This window comes from Mirounga angustirostris, unplaced genomic scaffold (assembly GCF_029215605.1).
Source record: "Mirounga angustirostris isolate CCGP_5_RB_7025 unplaced genomic scaffold, mMirAng1.0.hap1 SCAF_5, whole genome shotgun sequence".
Classification (NCBI taxonomy): Eukaryota; Metazoa; Chordata; class Mammalia; order Carnivora; family Phocidae; genus Mirounga; species Mirounga angustirostris.
The window spans coordinates 132,915,788-132,942,101 of NW_026991713.1; the positions used below are offsets into that span (position 1 = coordinate 132,915,788).

The 26,314-nt window shown below is 47.9% G+C and overlaps 1 protein-coding gene across 8 annotated transcripts in view; it reads left to right on the forward strand.

Moving 5' to 3' along the window:
- Nucleotides 1-1,639: 1,639 nt before the first annotated feature.
- Nucleotides 1,640-26,314, forward strand: part of SFMBT2 (Scm like with four mbt domains 2) — a 231,354-nt gene continuing 206,679 nt past the window's right edge. For 2 of the 8 annotated variants that reach the window (XR_010411717.1, XM_045874457.3), the window contains exons 1-2: nucleotides 2,043-2,264; nucleotides 24,678-24,829. Coding sequence is in view for 7 of the 8 variants with exons in the window: in XM_045874457.3 (XP_045730413.1) it covers nucleotides 24,730-24,829 (100 nt within the window). In the remaining variant the exon portion in view is untranslated. Of the gene's footprint in view, nucleotides 1,772-2,012; nucleotides 2,265-3,940; nucleotides 5,822-5,963; nucleotides 24,830-26,314 lie in introns of those variants that run through there. The other 6 variants (XM_064592089.1, XM_064592090.1, XM_064592091.1 and 3 more) reach the window with 6 other exon arrangements.

A 26,314-nucleotide genomic window follows, 5' to 3' on the forward strand; every position in this document is an offset into this window, starting at 1 on the left:
CTGGGTGAGCGACACCTACTAGCAGAGCCCGGGGGACTGTCTGGAGTCCACATTCTGGATTCCTCCGAGCCTCAGGGCGTCCATCTGACTCAATGTGGCGCTGTTTTAGGGCACAGAGGGAGGCCCTACGCGGGTGCGGGTGAAAGGGTTAATGTGCAGGGACTGGGCGCAGTTGGTTTGAGGAGTGACCTGCAGGTGAAGGAGCTAGGGGTTCCAGCATGGTGTCCCCAAGAGGAGGGGACCGGAAAACTGGCGGGGATGCAAACTCGGGCTGTAGTTTGAACTGTGTGAGTCGCCTGACCTCCCTCGGTCTCAGGTGGGGCCTCAAAGAGGTGTGACAGGACCAAGGAAGTCGTTTCAAACCTCTCAAAGCGCTCTCCGAGGTGTAAGGAAATCCCATTTATTTCCCCATACTGGACGAGCGCGGGGCCTCACTGGGGCCAACGCCCGCGCGGCATCTCGGAGTTCCCTGGACCGCTTCCGTGGGGGGACACTCCCTACCTCGTGGCTTGGCGAGAGCCTTTTCTCGACAAGTCCCTCCCGTGGATCTTCTAGACAAGCTCAGTCCCCGCCGTCGGGCAGAGGACCCAACAGGTCAGGACCCCTCTGATCCCGCGCGACGTCGGACTCTGGACCCCGGACTCCATCCCCAGGTCCCCGCACTGTCCCCGGCCCTTCGGAGCGCCCACCTCTCCTTCGGGGACCTCCCTTGCCAGAGTTCCCCGGGCCTGGAGGACGCACTTGGGGTGGCAGGCCCCGGGAAGGTGGGTGGAGTTTCGAGAGCTCAGGAGGCTCGGGACCGCGCGGTCCTCCTGACCCCCTGAGCCAGAGTAGGGGTACGGCAAGAGGGGTTCGTAGGAAAGAGATGGACACAAAATTGGGAGACTCGGGGAATTGTACACGCTGTGGCAATAGTACAAAACCCCTGACCAAACGTGTCCGTATCTCTAGTTTCCTGGGAACTAAATTGCTGCCCCCCGACCAGCATCTCCTCGCTCCTCAGTACAGAGAGGCCCACCTTTGTAAGTTCTCGGTCTTTCTCACTAGGGCGTCGCCAGCTTTTCCGGACTGGGGACGTTTCGTTCAGACTCTGCCTAGCCATTGCGCCTTAGGCTGGGGATGGTCCTCTCAGTCCTCCCCCCCCCCCCACGCCCCGGGCAAGGGGCCGGCGTACCCGCGCACGCCGGCGGGTAACCCTGCCCTGCACCCGGCTGCGCTGCCTGCCTTTCGCTCCAACAGTCGCCGAGGGCCACGTTTTTTTTCTCGGGCAGGATTCTTTTCCCGCCCTACAATAGCGGCCCCGGCCAAGTGCCCTCTTCGGGCGTCCAGGCCCGGGCACTGCCCCAGGAGACGCCGTGGCGACCCTCGTTACCTGCGTGCTGCCGGGGCCCGGCAGATCGCGGCTGCAAGCTCGCCCGAGCAGCCCCAACTTCATTTCCTCCCCCTAGAGGCACGTTTCCCAGAAAAACCTCCCCCCGGCCCCCTCCCGCCTTCCCTACGGGACCAGGAAAAGTCTCAATCTCCATAGAAAAGGTTCCATTTAAGTGCCGGGGGAGGGGGGGGCGCAGTGGGCGGGGCAGAGGTGGTGGAGAGGATTGAATTTCTCTTCGCTAACCAGCCACCGGCGGATAAAGCGCAAGTTTGTGCGCTTCGTCCACCGAGGGATTGCAAACCCAGAAAACAAAGTGTCCAGTGAGATGCGGAGTTTGCCCAGATTTCCCTGCAGATGGGTTTGCGGAAACGCCTGTGATGTGAACTTTCTGCAGATTGTGTATGGAGGGAGCTGAAGGAAAGGAGGAAGGAGAGCGGGGCGGGGAGGGGGCAGTGTGAGCGTGAAATGTGCCCGGGTGTGTGTGTGTGTGTGTGCGCGCGTGTGTGTGTGTTTGGGGAGGGGGGGTTGTGTGCCCAGGCGCGGGGGCGTCACAGCGGGGCAGAGGAAGGCGTCGGGAGCGTCCCGCAGGCTAATTGGTTTGAGACGTTCCGCGAGCGCTGGAAAAGGTCGTTGAAGGAGTTCGCTGCACACACACAAAATAATAATCTTAAAAAAGAGTGCCGGGCATGCGCACAGAGAGGATGCCATATTGGAATGAGGCTGTAGTGGGAGTCGGAGCACCGGAGCGGGCGCGCAAGGGAGGCGGCGGGCGGGGAGCGAGCGAGGCTGAGCGAGCCGGGGCGAGGCAGAGCGAGCGAGCGAGCGAGGCGGGCAGCCCCCCGGCGGCGCCCGAGGCCTGGGTCCACTCCGAGGGGAGGACGAACTTCACCAGGTAGGACGCCGCGCCGGCCGCTGTCCCCGCGCCCAGCCCGCCCGGCGAGCAGACCTCCGGCCCGCAGGTTGAGTGCGCCGGTCAGCTTCTTTTTTCCAGCTTCGGGAAAAAGGGAAGCTCGGGCCAGCCCGGGCGTGGGAGGCTTGAGGAGCGGGTGCCGAGGGAGAGAAGCGAAAGAGAAGAGCTGGAGGGGAGAGCGGCAGCCCTAGAGCAGAGCCCCAAACTCCGCTCTGCGCTCCCGGTTGTCATTTTTGCTGCTCGCGTCCCCTTCCAACAACCTCGTCCCTCGGCTTTGAAAAGCCCGGCCTTGCGGGAGACCGTCTGTAGTTGCAAAGTGTCCTCCTCCCCGGGTGCGAGCTGTCCCCTCCCGCCGCCCACCTTCCTCATTTGTGCGCTCATTTTAGCGACGCAGCCGCCCTTGCTAACCCCGCGCTCCGCGGTCTCTTCCCTTGTCGGGGTCTCTTTCTTCTTTTTTTGGTGTGTGTGTTGGGGGCGGGGAGGGGGAAAATGGTAGGGTGAGGACTGGAGACCAGCCATCAGGGGTGTTAAAAATCGTTTACACATTCGGAGTCGCCCTCTTGGAAACATTTGCCTGTGCAGCTGAAATGAAATTGTCAGTAGTAGTTTAGGAGCGTGCTCCGGCATGGATGATCTTTTTGTTCTTTTTTTTTTTTTCGCTTTAAAGTAATATCCTGTCACTTGGGGCTTTCCTGTTGTCTACTCTCATATGACCTCCTTTCAAAATTGCTAATCTGATCTAGCTTTGGAGTTTATTTTTTAAACGTGTGTGTGTTGGTAAAAATCCGCCAAAAAAAAAAAAAAAAGAAAAAGAAAAGAAAGAGAAAAAGAAAACAACTGTAGGAACTGCTTAGATGTATTTATTGATTTTGGCCCGGGGCGGCGGGAGAGGCTGAACCGGGGACCGGGGACCTGGGGGGTGGGAAGTGCTGGATTCGCGGTGGCCGGACGCACGTCCAGAGCCCGATCCGTACTTGTGTTTTCTTGGAAGCGCTGCAACTGCGGGGAAGGAGTATTTAGAAACCCTGCCAGTTTCAATATGGCGGGCTAAGGTGGTTTTTAAAAACTGAAAATAAAGGTTTTGAGGTGGGAAAAAACCCAACCGGAGTTGCCATGCCTTAGTTTCGACTCTCTTTGGCTACTCCAGGAGCTGTTTTAGCGAATTAAATGGGAAAAAGGAGACAGAATGAGCTGCCCTAGTTTTTTCCGTGTTTCGAGTCTGCGTGTCCAGTCCATTGCTGGGGGGGGGAAGGGGTGCCGCTGGTCCAGACTGGGGCATCCGAGCACAACTGCTGCATGTGTCTTTGGATCGGTGTGCATACTGGTGTGTGCAGTTGTGGGGGGCGGTGTCAAAGAGATACGCCCCGAATGTGTGTGTGCGTCTTGGAACCAGACTCTGCCATGATTTGACGTGACAAACTGCTGACACGTGGTGCAAAATACATGAGGGCAGAGGCGATGATTTATTTCGGCTTTCTTTGAGACAAGCTCTCTGTATGTTGGATTCTGTGCAGGTGAAGCCCGGAGGAGGCGGAGTGCGGAGGTGCTTATTAAAAGGACTAACTGTCTAGGGTATTGGGTGCAGTCGGGCTGCAGACGCCTGTGGGGTTTTGTGTGTGCTGGGGGCACTTCGCACTTGGCGGTGGGGGCCTCGCGGCCGAGGCATGGGGAGGAGAGTGGTGGGGCAGAAAGGTGTTGGCACACCGACCTAGGCGGAAAAGTGTGTAGGGTCGAAGCGAGGAGTTGCTTTTGGATTGGAGTTGAGCTCTAGGGAAGGTGGGGGATGGGAGAAGTGGTCTCGGAAGAAAGTGTCCCTAGCTTAGGTCCAGCGCGAGAAGGCTGGATCTGAGTGGGGCGTTCCCCGGCCGTGGCAGGCAAGCGGGCGGCGCTGTGGCATTGGGGTTTGAGTGGTGTCCGAGAAAGGCCGGCTTCTGGGGCCTGGAGGGTCTGGGACTGGAGTTTGGGGGCAAAGTCGGAGCCTGTAAGGGGAGTCGGAGGGGAAGCAAGCAAACCCGAGCTCGCTAAGCTAGGAACAGGGATCTCCAACAGGGGTCGCCAGTGGCCAGGACGCAGCTGCCGAGCGGAGGTCGCGCGGGAGGGACCCAGGGGACAGGGGGCCGTGCGGCGGCTGTGCGCGGTCCCCCGGGCCTGGCGAGGGCAGGCTCTGGGGACCTTATCTGGGCCGGCGAACCTGATGGCGCCTTGGCCAAGTGCGCCAAGACGTGTTTAAATCTCCGGGTTAAAAAGATAGTGTGTTGGCTAGGTCTGTAGTTAGAGCAGTAACGGGGTCTCAGGGCATTTACAGGGGCCTAGAGGGGCGATCCATAGGGTCAGCTCGTCCTTCCCCCTTAGACGCCGCGCTGCCGGAGAGGCCTCTCTCTAGTAGTGTCCCGCGGGTGGGGGCCCAGGGGAGGCGACACTAGGATTGGATACCCCGCGGCAGATTTTCCTTCCCACCTGGGTTGGCGGGGCTGAGAGGTCGGCGACACTCCGGCCAAGACAGGGTGGGTCCCCCGGGCAGAGAGCGGGGCGCGTCCCCGGCCCTTGCAGCGTGCGCGGCTAGCGGGTCCTCCCGGGGACAGCTTTCCCGTGGGCTTCGCTGAAGTGGAAACCAGCCTAAAATGGCTCTGTGCTTGTAAACTGCAGTTTCAGCCGGGAACCCCTCCCCTCGTCCTCCTGACGTCGCCGCTGACAAGCGCACAATTCACTCTAACGCCCCGAAACCCGCGATTTTGCACCGAGCTGTGCCGTGGAAGCGAATATACAACCGATTACAAAGAACATTCCTCAGGATTCTCGCAGGGCCCAAGTTTCCCTTTCTTGTAGGAAGGAGCGGGAAGGAGGGAGGCGCGGCAGGAGCCCGGCCGACCACCGCCCCGGAACCCGGGCTGGGGCTGGGGTTGCGGGTCGGGGCTGGGGCCCTTTCCGCGTAAAAAACCGAGGGAGGTGCCCCGGGGACGCGGATGGTGGCCGTGCGCAGCGATCGCCACCGCCAGGGGCGCTTGGCCTTGACGGCATCTGTGGTGTACGGAGTGCAGAGAGACGCCGGGAAGCCTGGGGGACCGTTCCCAAACTTCTGGAGACCCGCTTGCAGTTTCGCTTTCGGAATTTTCGGATCTTTGGGTTTCTAGAGTTGGGTGGGATTCCGGGAAGAGCAGGGCTCCAGGCGCTGGTCGTACGGATGCTCGTTCCCCTTTCGGTGCAGTAGTCAGACTTCTCACCACCCCAGCGTCCCCTCCTTTGCGTCCCCGGGTCCCGCGGGCGCGTTCCAGGTCTGGGGCCCCCAGCCCCGCGCGCAGCCCCGGCTCCGGAGAGCGTCGGCCCCGCACCGCGTTTTGTCGGCTCCAGCGGCGCGGCCGCCGCGGATCCGAGTCTATTGGTGGGAAACCGCTTTCGACCAGGGCCGACCCTGCTTGAATCCGCATCCATCGCCGCTGCCGTCCTCTTTCCCTCACCCCTCCACCCTCTCACCGACGCCAAGGGACCTGGGGGACCGATTCGCGTGTCTACACCAAGCAAGTGGATCCAGGGTTCACCAGGTCGGAGAAAACGCGAAAACCGGCTTAAATTCGGCACCGCATTCTGGGGAGGCGGTTGGGGGTGGGGAGGGAGGTTGAGCGGGTACAGAGTGGGAGGGGAGAGGCCTTGGTGGCCAGAAGGAATTGGCCAGGCGCTCCTGTGCGATAGGAGATCTGCTACTTTCTCCTTAGTAAGCATTAAGTTGGCACACACGCTGCTTCCTCCCTTCCATAAATAAATATGTCTCAGATCCTTATTTTAGCTAGGCGCTGGGACCAAGCCACCTGCCTGAAAGGGGTGAGGGGCACACCCATGCACACCAGAAACCTTCCCCTGCCCTACCAAAGTTTGGACTGTGCTAAAGACCCATTCTCCTGGCGGTGTAAACCCCTGCCCAGCGGCAGGGTGATTGATTCAGCAGCCCCTACCCTAGAAAAGAGTCCACCCTGCTTTGATGTGTGTTGTTGTAGAAGTGCTGGCTCTCAGAGAAGAATTTCCCACTAGGGTTCCAGCACCTTGAACTTCCAACAGGCCATCCTGCTGGGACCTGAATTTCACTAATGATGGGAGTCATTGATCTGAGAGAGCTTTTCCTCTTCGTGTTTTCTTGCAGAAACCATAGACCTTTTTGTTGTTGTTGTTGTTGTTGTTTTTGTTTTTTTGTTTTATTTTTTAAACCTTTTTAGGTATAAATCCCTAGGTTCATGATTCTTGCTTAAAAACAAACAAATAAACCAGAATAGGTTCCTGAAGAAAGAGGAGAGCCTGGGTGATCTCAGGATTAGCCTCTCTTCCTAAGACCTTCCTTTGCTGTCCTGGGAGTACTGAAGGTTTATCAAATCTTGTTTCTGCCCACTCTAGCTGAGGTGGCATTGTTCACCTTTCTCCATGTACTGGTGCTCATGAAGGACTTGCCACCTCTCTGTGTTGGAAACACTGCTCTGAGAAGTAAGTGAATGAGGGTTCCATTTTATTGGTACAAGGTGCTTTGGGGGTTGAAGAACCCCGGGCAATGGAAATGCATAGTTTGCAGGGCCTATACTTAATACTGGAAAGTTTTTGTCAGGGTATCAAAGTAAAAGAGTTCTTCTCTTCCTCCTCCTCGTCCTTGTTGTCCTTCTTCTTAATAGTTTGTACAAAATGGTCTACTGTGGGGATTTGAATGACTTCCAGTTCTAGGGTTCTCAGCTTGGACCTTTGTCTGATAGTATTTCACTATTTGGAACTTCTGGAGTTCACGACGTAACAGTATAGTGGTCATAAAGAAGAGTTCATAAAAGGTTCTTGTCCCAAAATGAAATTAGGATATGTAGTTCAAGGCACATTTTGTATTTTTTATAAACTGTTCTTATGTCTACATTGCCCCAGTACCGACTTATTGTCCCTATTCTACAAATATGAAAAAAAAAATTAGGGAACTTGTCATAACAAACCAACCTGCGCATTCATTGGTGACCCAGGATCTAACCACCTGATTTTGTAAGGAAGATTCCTGGCAGAGGAGAGGACAGAATCAGGAGGCCTGGGTTCTACTTAGGAGGTATTTCTGTCAAGCCTTGTGACCTTGGACCACTTACGGCATTTTTTTTCTGAGCCTCAACTTCCTTATCTACAAAATAAATGCATCAGACTGGAGTCTCACTCAGATCTCCATGCTTCTATTTGGGGGAAAAAAATCAGTGATTCAACACATCTTGGTAGGCGTGCTCAAGTGATTCATCTGTCAGCCCCATGCCTGCTACATAGAGTGAAAGGAGTACAGGCCTTGGTGACTGAGGCTCAACAAGACGTTTGTGAGAGCAGTTGGTGGGTTGTAGTTCCCTCTGCAGGGGTCAAGTGGTGACATTGTCGAGGGAAAGAAGCTGTGTATGTATGGGGGCAGGCATCGTTCACGCCCTGCAAAAGTGAGGTGTGGAGATGGAGGCACACATAAATGGAGCCTTCATATATAATCTTTCAACTTTTTTTTTTTTTAAAGATTTTATTTATTTATTTGAGAGAGAGAGAATGAGACAGAGAGCATGAGAGGGAGGAGGGTCAGAGGGAGAAGCAGACTCCCTGCCAAGCAGGGAGCCTGATGCGGGACTCCATCCCAGGACTCCAGGATCATGACCTGAGCCGAAGGCAGTCGCTTAACCAACTGAGCCACCCAGGCGCCCCATCTTTCAACTTTCTTAAAAAAGATTTTTTTTTTTTTAAGATTTTATTTATTTATTTGACAGAGAGAGACACAGCAGGAGAGGGAACACAAGCAGGGGGAGCGGGAGAGGGAGAAGCAGGCTTCCCGCAGAGCAGGGAGCCTGATGCGGGGCTCCATCCCAGGACCCTGGGATCGTGACCTGAGCCGAAGGCAGACGCTTAACGACTGAGCCACCCAGGCGCCCCCAAAAAGATTTATTTCTTTGTTTGAGAGAGAGAGAGAGAACAAGCGAGAACGAGTAGGAAGGGCAGAAGGAGAGGGAGAGAGAATCTCAAGCATACTCCGTGCTAAGCGGGACTCCATCCCAGGACCCTGAGATCATGACCTCGAGCCAAAACCAAGAGTTGGATGCTTACCCAACTGAGCCACTCAGGTGCCCCAGCCTTCGTGTATAATCTTTGTAATAGCATGGGCTGGGCTAGGTCATTGTGGTTTTGAAAAGAAGTCATAAAGAAGTACCTGATTCAAGTATGCTTTAGGAATTCATAGGACTAGAAGGGACTATTCCACATAGCCCTCTATACCCCACCATTGCAGACAGGGTGAGTGCTGGGACCTCATTCTGCTAGTATTTATAGTGTGGGTGGGTGACTGTGGCCTCCTGGTAGCCTGGGGAGTAAAAGAACTAGATCTGATGTTGCATTTACCATTCCTGCTCTTCATTTAATTTTATTTTTTTAATTTTATTTTTTTGAGGTTTTATTTTATTTATTTGTCAGAGAGAGAGCACAACCAGGGGGAGTAGCAGAGGGAGAGGGAGAAGCAGGCTTCCCACTGAGCAAGGAGCCGCATGTGGCACTTGATCCGAGGACCCTGGGATCATGACCTGAGCTGACTGAGCCACCCAGGTGTCCCCATTCCTGCTCTTTAGGTTGAGCCACTAGGCAGTACAGTTGACCCTTGAACAACATAGGGGTTAGGGGCAACAACTCCCCCCACCGCCCCCAGCTGAAAATTCTTGTGTTGCTTGACTTCCCAAAAGCTTAACTATTAAGAGCCTGCTGTTGACCAGAAGCCTTACCAATACTGTGAACAGTTGATTCATACAGATTTTATATTTGTATTACACGCCATATTCTTACAATAAAGTAAGCTAGAGAAAAGAAAATCATTATTAAAATCCTAAGGAAGAGAAAATATATTTACAGTAGTGTACTTTATAAAAAAAAAATCCATATGTCAGTGGACCTAGAGTTCAAACCTGAATTTAAGAGTCAGCTATACTTCCTCTCTCTGTAAGACTAGACATGTCCTGGACAACTCCTAAGAAAAATGATCTTGTTGGCTAAAACAAGTGTTGGCTGTGTTGAAGTCCATGTAAATGAGATAGGACTGTATATTGTAAATAAGGGAAGGTATTCAGTTTAGAGCTTGCAGTACAACAAGGGATGTTATAGGATTCATATAAAGTCACCGAACAAGACCCTGAAGGATCGGTTTTGCAGGATCATGTCAGGGTATTGTGATGTAAAGATGCCAGCATCACACTCCCCATCTGGTTAGCGCCTAGTGAATTTTAAAACATGATTATGTTTCACCATATACCGATAGTCAGGTCCCTTGGTTTTGATAAGATGATATTCACTAATCAAAAAGTTTTATTTATTTTTTTGTCACTTAGGTTTCTTTCTGTCCTTGTGATAAGATAGATGTCGTTGACACTGATGAAACAAAGAATCCATTATGCTTTTCTGTTTCATTCTTTTTGATTTTCTGTAAAAAAAATGACACATTTGGTAGATAACGTGCTTGTGAGAGCATATGGTGATAATCTGTAGAGTAAGGCCAACAGAAGACCATTTTGGAGCTGGTGGGATGGGGAAGATGGGGCAGATTTTTATCCTGTGATTTTTTTTTTTCCCTGAAGTTTTGTTGGCTGAGAAAAAAAATCTTTTATTATTACTATTTTTTAAATATTTTTAAGTAATGTCTTGCCAGCAAGTTAGAGCAAGAGAGAGAGTGTGGATTTGAATCCTAGTCTTACATTGTCTTTGAAACTGTAATTGTTGTATATTGATTATTTACTGTGTGAGACACTGTGTCTAACACTTTAAATGTGTTAGCTTACTTAATCGCTGCAGGTGAGTGCCGTTATCTTTATTTTATTGATAAGGAGATAGAGTCTTTGGAGAGGTTCTAGGGCATCATATAAATAGGGTTGGTTTTTTTTTTTTTGAACTTGATTTGCAGTGCAGGAAGACTAGAGCATTTTCTGTTTACATTTATTTCAGATGGTCATGGAAGAGCAGAGCCTCTAGATGAAGCTAAATCTCTGTTTTTAAATGTAGAAGTGAAAATATTCAGTGTCCTGGGTTGGGATAGAATGTTGCTCCCTGTCATGTGAATTGGCCATTACAGTTTTGAAAAGTGTTGTGTTTCTGAAATTTCAGCTTAATTAAAAGGTAATTGGTTTTCCTACACATCAGTTTCCTTTTTTCTCTCCTCTCTGAAAGACATTCCCACACCAGCATAGGTGAGAGTAAGTGGAAAAATTCTCAAGTCGTAGGCAAGTGGAGAGTGGAACTCCAAAGGACCTTGGGACAGCTGGGGAAGAGAGCTAGAATTTTCCCTTCTAAGTAGCTTTTCTTTTTCTTTTAAAGACTTTATTTTATTTATTAGAGAGAGAGAGAGCGCACAAGCAGGGGGAGCAGCAAGCAGAGGGAGAAGCAGGCTCCATGCTGAGCAGGGAGTCCGATGCGGGGCTCGATCCCAGGACCCTGAGATCATGACCTGAGCCAAAGGCAAACGCTTAACCACTGAGCCACGCAGGTGCCCTTCTTTTCTAACTAGTGTCGGCTACCGATGAGCGTAGTCTTTTAGATTCAACTTAAGATTTTGGTCTTTTATTACATTATTGTTTTCTTGAGTAGAAACAGAAAACTTCAGAGCGGCTCCTTGTGTGAGGCCTGGGTAAGCATGGTCCTTCCTGTGCCCACTCTGCTCTTGTCAGTGGGTTGTGCACATGGTGAGGTTGACCTCAGGCTCGAAGCTGGCCATCAAAGTTTCTTTGCTGTAGACGAGCACATATTAATTTCACCTCCTTTAAAGCTCAGGAGAAGATGTCGAGTTTTGCCAAATCCAAAGTAAGCAGGATTTTTCTGGAAATTGGCTTTTGGCATTATTTTAGGAAGTGCACTAAAGGAAGATAAGCTACGGTCTCATGGTTAGAGTGAACCGGGCTTAGGGATTTAGAACCCTTGGTCTGGCTCCAGGGGGGTGTATGTGTGTGCGTGTGACCTTGGCTAAGTCACTTTCCTTTAATCCTCCCTCTACTTCCAGTTTTCGATTTTTCCTGCCATGAATGGCAGATAGAATTCTTGCTAGGTACAAATATATTTTACAGGCCGGCTTTAAAAAGTGAAAGCCAGGTTTACTTCTACGGATTTGTGACAAATATGCTATCTTTTTGTTAGAGAAAAAAATCTCTCTCCTACATACTTTACTATTGCAAAGGACGCCTTTACTTCCTACCTCCACGTTGGAAAGGATGTTTCCGTCTGGGTGGTTTAAAAAAAAATGCTCTTTGGTTGTAGTCATCTTGAGGATTCACTCGTAGTCAACTTGTCTATGTGCTTAGCACAAACACTGGACATGCAAAGGAAGAGGGGATCTATCATCTGATATAAATGATGCCAACTGGTGCATGGCGTGGGCTAGAGGTCTTTATTTTTTTAAAGATTATCTGAGAGAGAGAGAGAGCACGCGCTCATGAGCAGGGGGAAGGGAGAGGCAGAGGGAGAAGCAGACTCCCAGCTGAGCAGGGAGCCCAATGCTGGACTTGATCCCAGGGCCCTGGAACCTGACCTGAGCTGAAGGCAGACGCCTCACTGACTGAGCCACCCAGGCGCCCCAGGCTAGAGGTCTTTAATGAAAAAAGGCAGAGCTCCCTAAGAGACTGTTCCAGACAGGCTTCCAGTTGGTACTCTTGCTGAAAGAGACGCGTTGCTTCTCCAGCACTGTGGAGAGCTTGCAGAAACGTCCCACAAAATGAGTAGAGATAAGGGACAGAAAAAGTCAAGGGGGATTAGGGGACAAAGAACACTGCCAACGTTTCGGTTGGATCACTGTGTTGTGTGCATTTATTCCTGCAGGGAAGAAGCTGGATTTGCCTTTTGAAAGGTGGAGAAGTGGGAGCGAGGGAAATAGGAGCCTTAGCATGGAGGTACCTGGGGAGGAAAAGGAGGGTTTGGAGGACAGAAGTCATTAACACAGCGGAAGTCCAGACTGCAAACATGTACTTTTCCAGGAAGCCTACTTGTCTTATGCATTCATATCCTTGTTGATATTAACTCACTAAGTTACACTTCATCTGCTTTGATCGTACTTACTCTTTTGTACTTATGATGTCTTTATTTGTCAACGGACGAACAACAGATGCAAAATCACTACTCCAGCCTCTGGCTGCCTGTTGAAGGCTGTAGGTTGGATCCTGTTTTTGCTCGTTTTGCTCAAACTGATTGGCCATGATTGACACTGACGTGTCAGCCCAATTTTGGTCGCCGAACACTACATCCTCATCCTACATGTTTTGTCTTTGTTCGTATCACTTGCGGTTCTCAGTCTTCATTTTCCACGTGGCCTAGTTACACAGAGGCTTTTAAAGTCCCGAGTGTGTACAAGATGTGTGTTTGAGAGACTTACCTCCCAGCGTTTTTATGTATGTATGTATGTATGTATGTATGTATGTATGTATGTTTTCTTGGAGGGCGGGTGGGGTGGGAGTGAGTTTTCAGATGTTTATCTGGTGGCAGGCGAGATTTCTTTAGGCATCAATGTTTTCTTCAGGCATTTCCGAGGACAGGGCTTTCCTAGCTGAGTGGGACGCTGGGAGGAGTCCATCGCCAGGCCCAGAATCTTGCGCGAAGCATTAACATCAGTGTGCTAATGAAACAGAATGCCGCGGGTAATGTTTTGTATTGAAGCTGACAGTTTCTGAGATCCTCCAACGCCTCATGCCCTGGTGTGTGTAACCCCTGCCAAGGGTGTGTCCGTGATGTCAGGTAAGGCGAGGTGACATCCCCTGGTCCAGAAAAACAGCCAACTCTGGAATCAGACCCACCAGTCATGGTTCTCCGTGCTGACGTTACGCTTGCAGGAGGCAGGACGACTCTAAGCGGCATAGCAGAGACTGTTTGGAGCCTTGCTTTGGCCCTTGTCATTCATTGTCTTTAAAACTTTAAATATGCTTTATCCTTCCCAACTCGCTGAAAAATGCAGGACACCTTTCCCCTTTCCATCCCTCTGTGGCTACGGAACCTCAATGCCTTAATGCAGTGTATCAGGTTAAGTCTGTGACTAGCCAGCTGGGCGTTTAGGTCCTGACCCACCTCTTTTTACGAAAGTTTTCGGGATCCAGCTCAGACCATGGGTAATATTTTGTTTTTTTTGAGTCTTTATTCCATTTGAGGGGAGGCTCTATTACTGTCTCCTCCCATATACGCTTTGTTTTAACAAGGAAGGTCCGTGAAAACCCAGATTCCCTGAACTGTGTGCCTGGGAGGCGAGACTTTTAGAGCAGGCCCTGTGTTTGGCAGATGATAACAGTGTTGCTTGTTGCGGTTAGAAGGCCAAGGGTACATTCTGGTTTAGTGATCGTTACATTCCAGTGTAAAGGCCAGATCTCCATGAATTACTTCCCCTTGTTCTGTACTAACAAAGCTAAATTAGGGTGTTTTTATTGACTGCATGACGATATGCAGTGGGACACCACTGGAGTCAACTTCCTTCATGCATTTAAATGATATGATTTATAAAATTTGATTCATGCCCAATTTTATGGTTATAGGTATGGCTTCAGGTAAACACCTGAAATGCTCTCTAGTTGTTTTATGAATCCCCAAGGAGATTGCACAGCTCTCCAGGCTGGCTTCCATTAGACATTTTGAAGTGTGTGGCATTTCTCAAGCATCATTGCTGTGTATCTGTGCTGCTTGAAGTAACCGATACATAAGATCCCCTCAGAAAATTAGGCGCTGATGATTAGACATTATCTACGCATGTCTAGCTTACTGAAAGATCCCTTGTCAGAATTCTTTGCTTTTTGAGTTCTCATGATCATACGTACGGCACATGGGCTGGTGACTTCCACACATGGGCATGTAATGTGGGATACACATCTCCTGTAAAATATGAAGGATGTTTTAGCTTTGTCAGAGGCTTGGATGGATGCTCTAATTCATTTCAGTCTTTGTAGGTGACAGGGAAACCCCAGGCTTAGTTCAAGATGTCAGGACCGCGTGGGACGATGTCTGTGCTAATTCTAAAAATCATGCTTTTTTATCGTAAGGCCCTTCCAGGCTCTTTGGTGTAAAGTATCTCATGTCAGTCCTAGGGTCACGTGAGGACCGTGTTTAACCTTGGTGGCTTAGAAGCAAATTTCTGGTGCAAGAAACCCTTTATCACCACCTGGATGCAAAGACCTATTGCATAGTAGATTCCGTTGGGGATTTCAAGGCGCCATCCTTCTTTAGAGCCAATAAGTAGTAAAGGGTCCCTAAATAATCTGTAGGTAAATAGTAAATTAGTAAGTGAACTTTTGAGCCAGTGCACAGCTCATCTGCCCTTTGCTTGGGTTTTCTCTTCTCTTGAGCAGGTAGCTTGGGACGCTGCCGTGTTTCTCATGTTGCATAATGTCCCTTTGGAAGCACTGATTTTGTTCACCTTTACTCTTGAGTAATACATGCCGTTTGATTGGGAGGTTAAGAGGTGACAGTTAAAACCATGAATTAGAAGACACGGTACGTTATTGTGGGAACCGCAGGCTGCCGCCAGCCAGCCCTGGTGTTTTCTCCTGGAGTACCTCTTTTCCCCCACATATCTTATTTCCCAGGATTGAGGTATGAATCTGATTGTAAAAAATTAGCATTTCTTGTGCGGGGACAGCAATTTGTGTCAGATTTCAATCTATTTAGAGTGAAAACCAACGAAGCCCGGTTGACAAATGGCCAGTAAATTGCTGTCCTAATCAAGGTGAATCAAGCTCTGAGTATGTGGCGGATGGCAGAATTTCATGAACGTTGTGCCCCAAAGAATCAGTTCATCTCACTTGATGATGGAATCAGGCAGGACCTGTCTCTTCTTAGAAAGGCTGCGTGTTGGCTATTAGGAGTCAGGAGGGGATGGGCGCAGTCAGGCTTTATTAGCAGGCTGGATCCGGTGACAGGGTGGATATAAATAGAAGGAGGCTCTCCTCGATCATAGCGCCAGGCCCTTAACATGGCTTTTCTTCTTCAAAGCCCTTTACAGGTATGGTTCTTGTAGCCACTCTCAAGATCTTAGGCTGTTATTTGGCTGTTTATTTGCATGTTGCTTCTTCCAAAGATGGAAGTAGTGATTTTTCAGAGATCAGATTTGGGAAAAAAATTAGGTTGCGCATCCTTCAGAATCCTCTGATATTTTCCGCTTTATTTGAAATATTTTGAAAGGTCTTAGCTCAGGTTAGGTGTCCTGTGCTCATTTCGAGATTTCCCGAGTACGAAATGAGGTCGTTTTCTGTGCTACTTAGACACGCTAGATATCCATGGGCAGCTAGAGCATGTCTGGAATTTCATAAGCTTTGAGTTTAGACCTTCCCATTTTATTTTCTATCTGGAGAATATTTGCTTTTCTGAGTCATGTGAAGAAATGAACAACTGCAAACCTTTTCTCACTTCAGAGTAGGGAGCGTGAAATTATGAGTATGTTAAGTAGTTACATCGCAAGTTTCTTGAACTACTTTGAGGCAGATCACTTTGAAAAGTCTGGGTAACTGAAAGAAACGGGACATTTCTTTTATCACTAATACAGTGCAGTTCACTAAATGAGCCCTTGTGAGCTGCAAGCCTTTGGAGGCAGCCTCGTGACTTACAATAAAAAGCTTCATGTTTTCACCTGAGTTTGGATAATTGTCTCTGCACAGTAAGAGTGTAACATTCCTCATGTCTTATAAAACAAAATCAAGATGGAGAAGTGGTGTATTAGTCAGTAGTGGGGTGAGGAAGGAAGGAAGGAAGAGAATTTATTGATTCTCATAAGTGGAGATCTGAAGCTGGAGCTGGACTCCTCTGTTGCTTTGGATTTAAGAGGGGGATCTTTCTTGGAGACTGCACATGCCTCATCTCAGGGAAGAAAGGGATGTGTGTGTTTTGAGATGTTCCCTTCTAAACCGGTGACAGTAGGCAGAGACCCCAGCCCTTCTATAATGGAATATGGTGGAATCCTTTTCAGTGTACGTTGACCAACCTGGGAGTAAAGACGTAAAGACACTCATGCTGGGATTTCCTCTTGGAATGACCCAGCTGACCTCCAGATGGGTTCCCAGGATTGACAGCCTCACTTGGCTTGGAGATACCAGCCAGCCCCTCAGTGCCCCCCTCTTAAACAGGAGAACCACAAAGTGTTACCAATCTTCTGAGGAAGGTACCTAACATAAAAAGTAGAGACCAAAACCAACAAAGAGAGCAAAATAACTTCTCTTATGAAGGAGAGAAGAAAAATCTCTAAAAGAAGATCACGAATCACCACAGGGAGGTCATAGCAGACTTTGCATCCTGGTAACAAGAACAGGATAGGGTGGGGAAGGGAGTCTTAACGAGAATTTAAAAAGAGCTTTGTGAAATTAAATTGTAAAGCTCCATAGAAGAGCTAGAGGGAGAAGCTGATGATAGATCCTAGGTGGAAGATTTAAAAAAAAAAAGAGAAGAAAAAGCGACAGAACATAAAAGAAAAAATTAAGCAGATTGAGGAGGTCCGACATTTGATTGAATATTTGGGCAAAAGAACAGAAAACAGAGATGAGGAAATTAGTAGTAATTCAAGAAAATATCCTAGCACAAGAACATGAATTTTAAACTTGAAAGAAGCCAGTGTGCCCTGAAGCCACAAGCAGATCGTCAGTAGGCACGTCATTGAGAAGTTTCAGCTCAGAGGCCCCAGTAACTGGGCTGCTGACAGACTTCCCCGGTGGAAGCTGGGAGACGGTGGACAGAAGCCCTTGAAACTCTGCGAGATGTTTTTTCCACCGCGGAGGTTTTTTTTTTTAAGATTTTATTTTATTTATTTGAGATCGAGAGCGAGAGAGAGAGAGAGAGAGCATGAGCAGGGGGAGCAGCAGAGGGAGCAGCAGACTCCCCAGCTGAGCAGGGAGCCAGATGTGGGGCTCGATCCCAGGACCCTGAGATCATGACCTGAGCCGAAGGCAGATGCTTCACCGACTGAGCCACCCTGGCACCCCTTGACCTTGGAAGTTTTTTCCCCACCTAAACTACTAGTTCCAACGTGAGGGTAGTTAACGGCATTTTCAACCATGCAAGGCCTCATGTTTTCCACCTAAATCCTTTCTTAGGGAACATACCTCCTCAAAAGGGAGAAAAGCGAGAATGAGGAAGACATGGGACCCAGAAGAGAGGCTGTGTGACAAAGGAGAGAGAAGCAAGGTCTCAGGATGGCGTTTGCCAGCCAGCCAGGCATAGAAGGCAGTTCGTCTGGATGGGAGCAGAACAGAGGCCCTGGTGGAAAGTTCTTGAGATGAGATTAACAAAATGCCTATATATCTCAGTTTATGGAGAGGAGAATTCCACAGTGAGTGGAAACATTGCGTTCTTTCGAATGGGTGATAAGTATGTTAAAACTAAGGACGTGGAAAGAACAAGGTCATGACTGACTCCAGGGCAGAGTTGTGTGAGGAAAAGGACACAGTCCCAGGGTGCTGCGGGGTCAGCTGGGACGTCCTCATAGAGCTTCGGGGTCACACCTGCTAGGAGGCGAAGGGCGGGAGGGAGGAAGAGCAGGCTGAGTGCTAGCCCATGACTTGATGACAGAAACTGGGAAGTTCATAAGTGAGTTATCAGCAGTGTGGAGATGAACACCATGGCAATCAGCCAAGGGATCTGAAGGAGAAGGGCATTGCGAGGAGTGAGGGACACCATGGAAAGAGTCCCTAGAGATTGTACAACCCAGTTTCCTCTTGCTTTTTGAGAAAAGAGACCTGCAAAAAACAATTCGGTCAGATACATAGATCCATTAAGAGCGTGGGTCCCCGACGAAGAGTCAACATGATGCAGTCTTGATAAACTGTAACTCCTTTCGGCAGATGGTGTAGCAAAGCTTGACTTTGTAAGATGGAACTGAGGTAACTGGCATTCTGTAAGGAACACTACTTATCATGCAAGACTATTTAATGCAGAGCTATTTCTGAAAGAACCAACCTTCCCCTCTCCACATGTAAATGACTTTGCAGAAATATATGTATTTTTTTTAGTACACCTATGTTAAATATCTCTTGATGCAGAACTACTTTATCTTTCTCAGCACCCCAGACAAAAATCTTTTCATCAAGCTGTGGTTCTCCAGGTGTAGTGCTTGGACCAGCAGCATCAGCGGCACCTGGAAACTTGTTAGAAATACGAATGCATCGGCAGTTCTCCTGATCTATCGATCAGAGACTCTGGGAGTAGAGCCCAGCAGCCTGAGGTTTGACAAGCCCTCCAGGTGATTCGGTTGTGCCATGCATCTGGCACGACCACATCCAACTCCTTGGCCATTTACACCTCTCTGTAGATGATGGGGAAAGCGGATGTTGAGGGTGGAGGAGGGACAGTGAGCAGTCTCTGATGCACAGAATTTCTACCCGTGTGTCTTTCAGATACACAGTAATCCGTTCACGGTCAAATGCCTCGTGATGATAAAGTCATAGGAGACTGCATTTCAGGCCGTGCAAAATCATGGTTGTCCCTTTATAAACCAACCCCAAAGGACTCCAAATTTAATGGCTGCTGAACTAAGGGGGAATATATGGATACAAGTCATACTTCTGTTTCTCTGAATTTTCTCATAATTCAAGGAAGTTTTGGTACACCGAAACACAGCCTTGTATGCGTAAGTTTTTAGTATATGATAAAGACAGAATGTGGAAACCCAATGGGATACAAATGGGTTATTACCTGTGCTGGGGGGAGGGTCGGGAGGGGACAGCCCAGAGCTGCCCCTCACAGAATATTTGAGCAGAAATTCCCCCTATGTTAAAGAGTTAAGTGTAAGCCTTGGAATCCCAGAGAAGTTAGACTTCTGGTGTCTCAGGGTGGGGGGAGGGCTTTTTTGAAAATGCAACTTTTAGGGGTCCCTGGGTGGCTCAGTTGGTTAAGCACCCGACTCTTGATTTAGGCTCAGGTCATGATCTCAGGGTTGTGAGGTAGAGCCTCGCGTTGGGCTTTGCGCTGGGCATGGAGCCTGGTTAAGATTCTCTCTCTCTCATTAAAAGAAAAGAAAGAAGATACAATTTTTAGAAAAATCAAGGGAATGGATAGATTTGACTAAGTTAAGAAAAAGAACTAATCTTTTATCAAAAGGAGCCACTAAAAGGAAAGTTGGGGAAGATATTTGCAGCGGTTTTGTGACATAGAATATGGAGCGCTCTTAAAAATTATATGAAATACCAACAGTTAAAATGTGGGAAGGATATGATGAGCAGGGTTATCACATGAGGGTAGCATGTTACAATGGCATGTTGTGTTTTTTGAATGTCACATTGAAAAAGGGGAAAGGAAACGCGGCTGATGGCCTGGAGGGGGTTGGCTTCAGATACAGTCTGTCGTCACTGCTAGGCACAGTCTAAGTGCGGTGCAAGTGAGTCCTGTGGGCTGGAGAGCATTTGGGCAGTGTGGGTTGTGAGGCTTCGATCTGTTCCTGCATTTGGCCCCTCATCTCACCTCTGGGATTGCATGGGAAGGCCACATCAGAGGTGCATTAACATTAACGGCTGAGGATGACCAGCACAGCACTGACGATGATGGGGAAAAATAAAAAAGTTTAATGGCCAGTAGGAGGGGAATGGTAAATAAATTACTGTATTCATATTATAATAAAAATTGTGCAACCATTTCAAGTCATGTTTTCAAGGAATTTTAACGACGTGGGGGGAATGCTTCCTGTGTAATGGTAAATGAAACAAGAATTAAAATTCTAAATTCTACATGAACTCAAACCCTGCAGAGAAGCTGTCAGGGGGATCTGTTATCCACATAAAAGTGATTCTCCCTGGGTGTTAGAGTGACAAGTGACTTTAATGTGTTCCTTTATAATTTTATTTTCCTAGATTTCTACAGAGTGTGTATACCTTTTATGGGAAGGAAGAAAGTAAATATTATTGGAAAAGTGCAAGTGTGATGTGTCATTCGCCAAAATAAATACATTCTGCAGTCGCCTGTGTAAATAAAAGCCTTGTCACTTGTCCTTACAGAATAACTCTGCCACTCATTGATGTGGCTTTCTTTTTGATATTTATAATGTTACCCTTGAGTTCTATTTAAAATGATTGATTAGGTGCATTTAAATTGATGTCTTACTTTATAGTCCCCAAATCCTTTTTTACAGTATCTGGTCAGGGGCAAGTGCAGAGAGCTGAGTCCCCAAGAAGTCATAAAAACTTGAGCAAACTTTTCCCCCTTTAATGAGTATTCTATAAGCCATTGATACTTGACTGATTTCTTAATAGTTACATTCATGGGCTCTTCTTTCTCCTTCCCAGGAAAACTTTATGCCTGATTACATTTTTGAGCTGGAATGATTTTCCTGAATTTATAGATGAATGAAAACAGGAAACGATTTTCGTGTGATGCACATGCTTTAGCTTATTAGATCGTTTCTTCTTTGAAATTATATTGATGCAAAAATGCAGCACATTCTATAAAAATCCGCTTTTTGAAGTTTCTTAGGTTTTAAAATGCCTGTGTTCTCTTTTAATTAGCTTGCTATTGTTAAATTAAAACTTTCAAGAGAGCCAAGAATTGATGGTTATTTTTAGGACATGCTCCAAATTCAAATATAGTAAACTCTGGCTTACCTGTGCGGTGGGCTAGCTGTGCTCCCTAATACGGCAGCCGATACGACTTTTAAATTAAAATTAATGAAAATGTAAATTGAAATCCTCTTTCACACTAGCTGCATTTCAAAGGCCCAGTAGCCACATGTGGCTCCTGGTTACTGTACTGGACCGTGCAGGTCTAGAAAATTCTACTGGACCTTGCTGGCCTAAAGATAATTCAAAATAGGTAAAAACCCCTAATAATTTCTGGTTAGCTCTAGAATACTATCTAGTGAGTGTTCTTCCCCACCCATTTTCTTCCTAACAAGACTTTGCTTGGCTTATGCTAAAATTACTTAACCGTCTCTGAATATTCTCCAAATGATAGGAGGAGGCAGAAAAGAATTAACAGGGGAGGATGCTTGTTCTGTTAAATTTCTTTCAGATTAAAAAAAAAAAAATTTCTTTCAGATAAACAGGTAATCTGAATGCAGAAAAATAAAACACTGAAAAAAGCTCTGGTAGATTCATAGAACTTTAGATTTGAAAAGGGCCCAATGATTACATCTAATCAAGCTTTCATGAGAGGTTTAGAGGAACAGAGAGGTCAAGTTATTTGCCTAGGTCACACAGCTAGATCGTGGCCTTGTTACTCTCCAAGTTACTATAATTGTGTTGTTCAACAACTTTAGAGAGGAGAGGAGCCAATTAGAGTGGGATTAACTTTACATAGGATCACAAGTGTATTGTAAAAAACAGGAAGTTACCCTTTAAAAACCCAGCTTTGTGAGCTTTCTTTTCATGTCTTTAGAAAAAAAGGTACTTTCATTAATAGACAGTTTTACCTTTGGTCTTGAAACTAATATATATTTTAAGAATCAAAATGAAATATGCTTCCTTTTAAAAATAGCCCTTTTTTGGGGGTGAGGGTGTTGGAGGCAGGAAAAGGATTTGCTTTTCAAAATCCTGTTTTCATTTTGCAGAGCTTCTGGGTCAGTTTTCACCAGGGAGATTTGCTACCCCCACAAAGTCCATCGGAAGTAAATTTCTGTGGACGGGTTTGTCATTCCCCTATTTAATGTGATTTCTCCGGTAATGTTTATTTCCAGAGGCACTGCCTAGGTTCCATGCGTTGCTGAGAGCGAGCTGTGGAAAGGGATTTATTCTAGGAAACTGCCTTCAAGCTGTGAAGAGATCGCACCTTGTTAATGTCGGGGGGGACTCCTGGGTCGTTTGCACCAGGTCCTGTGGATTGTACTTTTGAAATACGCCGCGCACTTGTTTCCTTGTTTTCTCCCCAGACCTCCGCCCACACGGTCCTGTTTCAGTTGTGTCCCCGTCTGTCCGTCTGTCTGGCTGGAGCGACTTTTCTGGAACAGATCAATCAGATCATTGCACTCCCTGCAGTGAATCCTGCGGTGTCTACTCCTGCCTGCAGAGTTGGGGTCCTTGCTTTGGCAAACCATTCTCCTCTGCTTGGGGTTCAGCCTTGAGTCTGTTCTGCTAGCACGTTCTCCAATCCTGGCCCCCACAACCTCGTGGTGATCTCTGCTTCTCTCTGTGTCTCTAGTGTTCCCTGTTGCTGACCAGCTTGTAAGGGGTCAGCGCGTGCCCCCAGTGGGGATGCCCTCTGTTCTGGGCTGTCTGTGATACTCTGTTGGCTCCAAGTGTCCCCCCTCCTGTGTCGTTCAGCTGCTTGTCCTTCTGCACCCCCCCATCCTTGGAAATGTCCCTGACAGACTCCAGTGGACATCCGTGAGGGAGGCAGTGTTTTGCAGAGGGTGCCGTGTCTTCCCCTGTTGTTGGTGGGCATGGTGTCCCCATCTAGGTGATCGGGTGATCCGCAAACTCACACACATGCTTCCGTCATTGCGGGCAGGTGTGTGTTGTCCGCTGCGTGCTCCCTGCGCGTGTTCTCGCACCCGGCGCTTGTTGGCTGTTGGGTCTCTGGTGGGCTGGCCACACTCGCTTATCAACAGGCGAGTTCTCTGCAGATGGCATCGGCCATTGCTCCTGGATGCTGGTGGCGCTGGAGACACACTGGTGAGTACCGCCACCCGCTGTAACATCCAGGTCTAGGGCACGAGAACTTGCAGGGAGCCCTGGCGGCCTGTCCCTCTCCTCTCTGGTCGGCTTCATGCAGCCCCGTGGGGAGGAGATCTCCAGAACCATGGCTCCCCACAAATACCAGTGTCTGTGTCATGATAGGACTCGGAAAGGAGCGTTCTTATGAGGAGAACACATTTCTGCCTGTCATCGTGTGCGTTGTTTTAGCAAACTGATGTCGCTGGGGTAAAATTAGTCAGCCTCAGTGTGCAAAGTGCTGGGTTTGCCAATGCCCTCTGTTTTAAAGCATCTTGGAACCCGTCTATCTGTTCCACGGGTTCCTTTACTTAATCTTTCATTTAAAGAAAAAAGACAAACACTCTGAGTTTCTATTTACGTTTAAGTCGTTCGTGTGCGCACCCAGTTTTCTTGCACCGTTGGTCTTAGATGTTGCTGCAGGGTGGGGTTAGGACTGGCTTGCCTTGCTTTCTCGGCCCCATGCAGCGCTCCGGTGAGCATGTGGTATTTACCGATCCTTGATGTGGCTTTTAAACAAACCCAAGAAACCATTTCAGCCTTTTAACCAGTGCTTTGCTATTTTTTGGGACAGCCCTGCCTTGCATTGTATCTCTCATCCTGACTTCTCCTCAGACCGCACAGCCTCACTTTGCTTCAGAAAATAGAAAAAGCACCTGTGCTCAGAGACTGTGGGATGAGTGAAAGATAATCTCCCGGTTGGTTATGTTTGCCTGATAATTTGTCATTTCATTTGCTTATTTGTGTACTTACCTTCGTACCAGCAAGATGCATAGGTCGCTGCTGGAAGAAGCAGTCTGGACATTTCCATGGTTCCTATTCTAAAATAGGTATTTCCTTTCTTTGTGTTTTGATTGAGAAATGGCTTTGTATCCCTGCCCCCACAGCGTCTGCCATAGTATTTTATATAAACAGGTAGCTAATAAATACGTGCTGGGTTAAGTTCCCATGCTGTGTACCTGGTACCTTGCCCATCTCCTCCTGGTAGAGTTTTCTGTCTTCTTCCTGCCATTGCACCGATGACTACACCCTCTTATGAACCTTTAATTTTGACCCCCCCTCAAAATAATTTTCCAGGAAAGCAAACTGAATAGCACCAAAAGAGGTGTGTGCACGTGAGAGAGTGTGTGTGTGCACTCGCACACGCACGAGTGCATGTGGCTAGCGGTTTAAAAGGGGGTGGTATTCTTAAAAGGTATTTCACTGTATGTGAGTGACAAAATATTCTATTTATAGGTGTAGAGGCACTATGGTTTTCTTCATGCATCCTTGCCCTTTTGCTGATTTAATCTTTCGTCTACGTGTGCAATAAAAGTAGATGTTGAATGAGTGAAAGATTTAAAAGCCCCGCATGGCTGTGTCTGTCTAAACACCAGAGAGGTCAGCGGCCGACCCTTAGGAGTGGCGACCCTTAGGGGGGGTGCGTGCCTGGCTGTTTCATGGGCTGTAATGTAAATGAACCAAATTGTAGGTTCTGTGAGAAGCGCCTGTCATTTACCTGTTTTTCCACCTGTCGTATCTGAATGCAAGTGAAGAATAGCCATGCTATTATAGGAAAAATCTAATTGGTCAGAAAGCACATTGGCAAACGTCGGTACTTTAACTGGGTCCGGTCGCGCATTGCTTGGGACACCCGAGACGTCTCACCCGTGTGTGGGTATTTTCTGTTATCAGCATTACGTGGCATCCTACATGTTATAGTCACCTGGTAGCAGCTCTGACAGGATGCTCTTATTTTGGAGGGGACTTTAAAAACAAAGGAATATAATCAAGGTGCTCTGCTTTTTTTTTTTTTTTCTTTGTTGGTTGCTCTTAGGTAATTCTTGCTGCAGGATGCATTAAGAGAAGAGGATCCTTACTCACTAGGCATGGAGAGCAGCTTGTCAGCTTCCAGCATGCAGGACCCTTCCTCCTCACCCTTGGAAAAACAGCAAAGCTCAGCAAGCGGTAATGGAGGTCTCGATTCAGGTGGGACTTTGTTTTCTGGATCTCTCTCTGACGTTTTGATTTAGTGACCGATACCTTCCCGAAAATGTTCAGGAAACAATGGGGCAGACATCTCGAGATCTCTCGCACTGCCTGTTCCTAGGATTTGCTGTCATATTTATAAGCATAGAGCAGCTTGAAAGTTACACAAAGTTTGGCTCAAAATGTAGTATTTCCAATACTAGATGGAGAGGGGTAGGTTGCAGTGAGGTGACAGATCACTTCAGAATCTCAGTGGTTAACACAGTAAATGTTTATATATCATTCATGCTAGCTCTAGAAAGAGCTGGTGCACTTTCTGCGGATTCATGCCACACCAATTTTTTGTTACGGGGTAAGCAGAGCTTGAGGGTCGTGAATCAACAGTGTGACATGCTCTGGCTCCGAACACACAGCTGTTAGTTTTGCTCAGAACCTCTGGACCAGGACCTGTCTCATGCTGGCACCACTGCAGGGGAGGTGGGAAAGTCAGCTTGTGTCCCTTGTGCCCAGAGGGACAGGACAGCGGGCTCTGCCTAGGCACTGATGCCGGCACCCCCACTCCTCTCCGAAACCTTGAGCACGGCTTTCAGAGAAGTGCCTAATGGGAAAGAAATTTAGGTCATGTGAATCCGTGGTATAGTTGTTCCTCCCTTCAAGGAACCTAACACCTAACCAGTCTTTGATTGCATTTTAGTATTTCATCGATGAATTTTTATGTGTCTCTTTTTCTAAATGCTTACACAAGAGTCCGTTTTAAAAAGACACTTTTTTTTTTTCCTTCTTTTAAAGGATTGCTCTATTTGCATAACAGCAAATTAAATCAGGACAGCTTAGCTGTCTGGATCATGAACGTTTGCTCTGGTGAATTCATGTACAAAATGTTGATCCTTAATTCAGTGGGAGATTTGACCCTTATCCAGAGAAGTCACGATGGTTGTCTTCATATTCTGATGAGTGCTGTCAATGGCAAAATTACAGATGGCTCGATTTCATTGGATTTACTGCATTAACTCAAATTTATATCTTTATCTGCAAAAAATCTGGAAACCCCTGAAGTTATTGCCTAAATATGTGGAAAAATGTTAGTGTCGGCTTCAGAATCAGCCCAGTTTCCCCACCCGCCCCCTTGGGATTTTTCTGTACATAAGCTGGAGTGAGGAAACTTCTAGAAGCAGAGCTGAGTCATTGTCCCCCAGTGGAAGTATGGAAATTCTCTTCTGAGGAAACTGAGTCCCATAGGCGGAAGGTTCACCCTAATTCTACTCTCATTTAAGTACAAATACGCTTTTTTTTTAAAAAAAAAGTCTGTCTAGGGGCGCCTGGGTGGCTCATATGGTTAAGCATCTGCCTTCGGCTTGGGTCATGATCCCAGGGTCCTGGGATCGAGCCCCATGTCCAGCTCCTGGCTCAGCGGGGAGCCTGCTTCTCCCTCTGCCTCTCCCCCTGCTCGTGCTCTCTCTCTCTCTGTGTGTGTGTGTCTTGAAT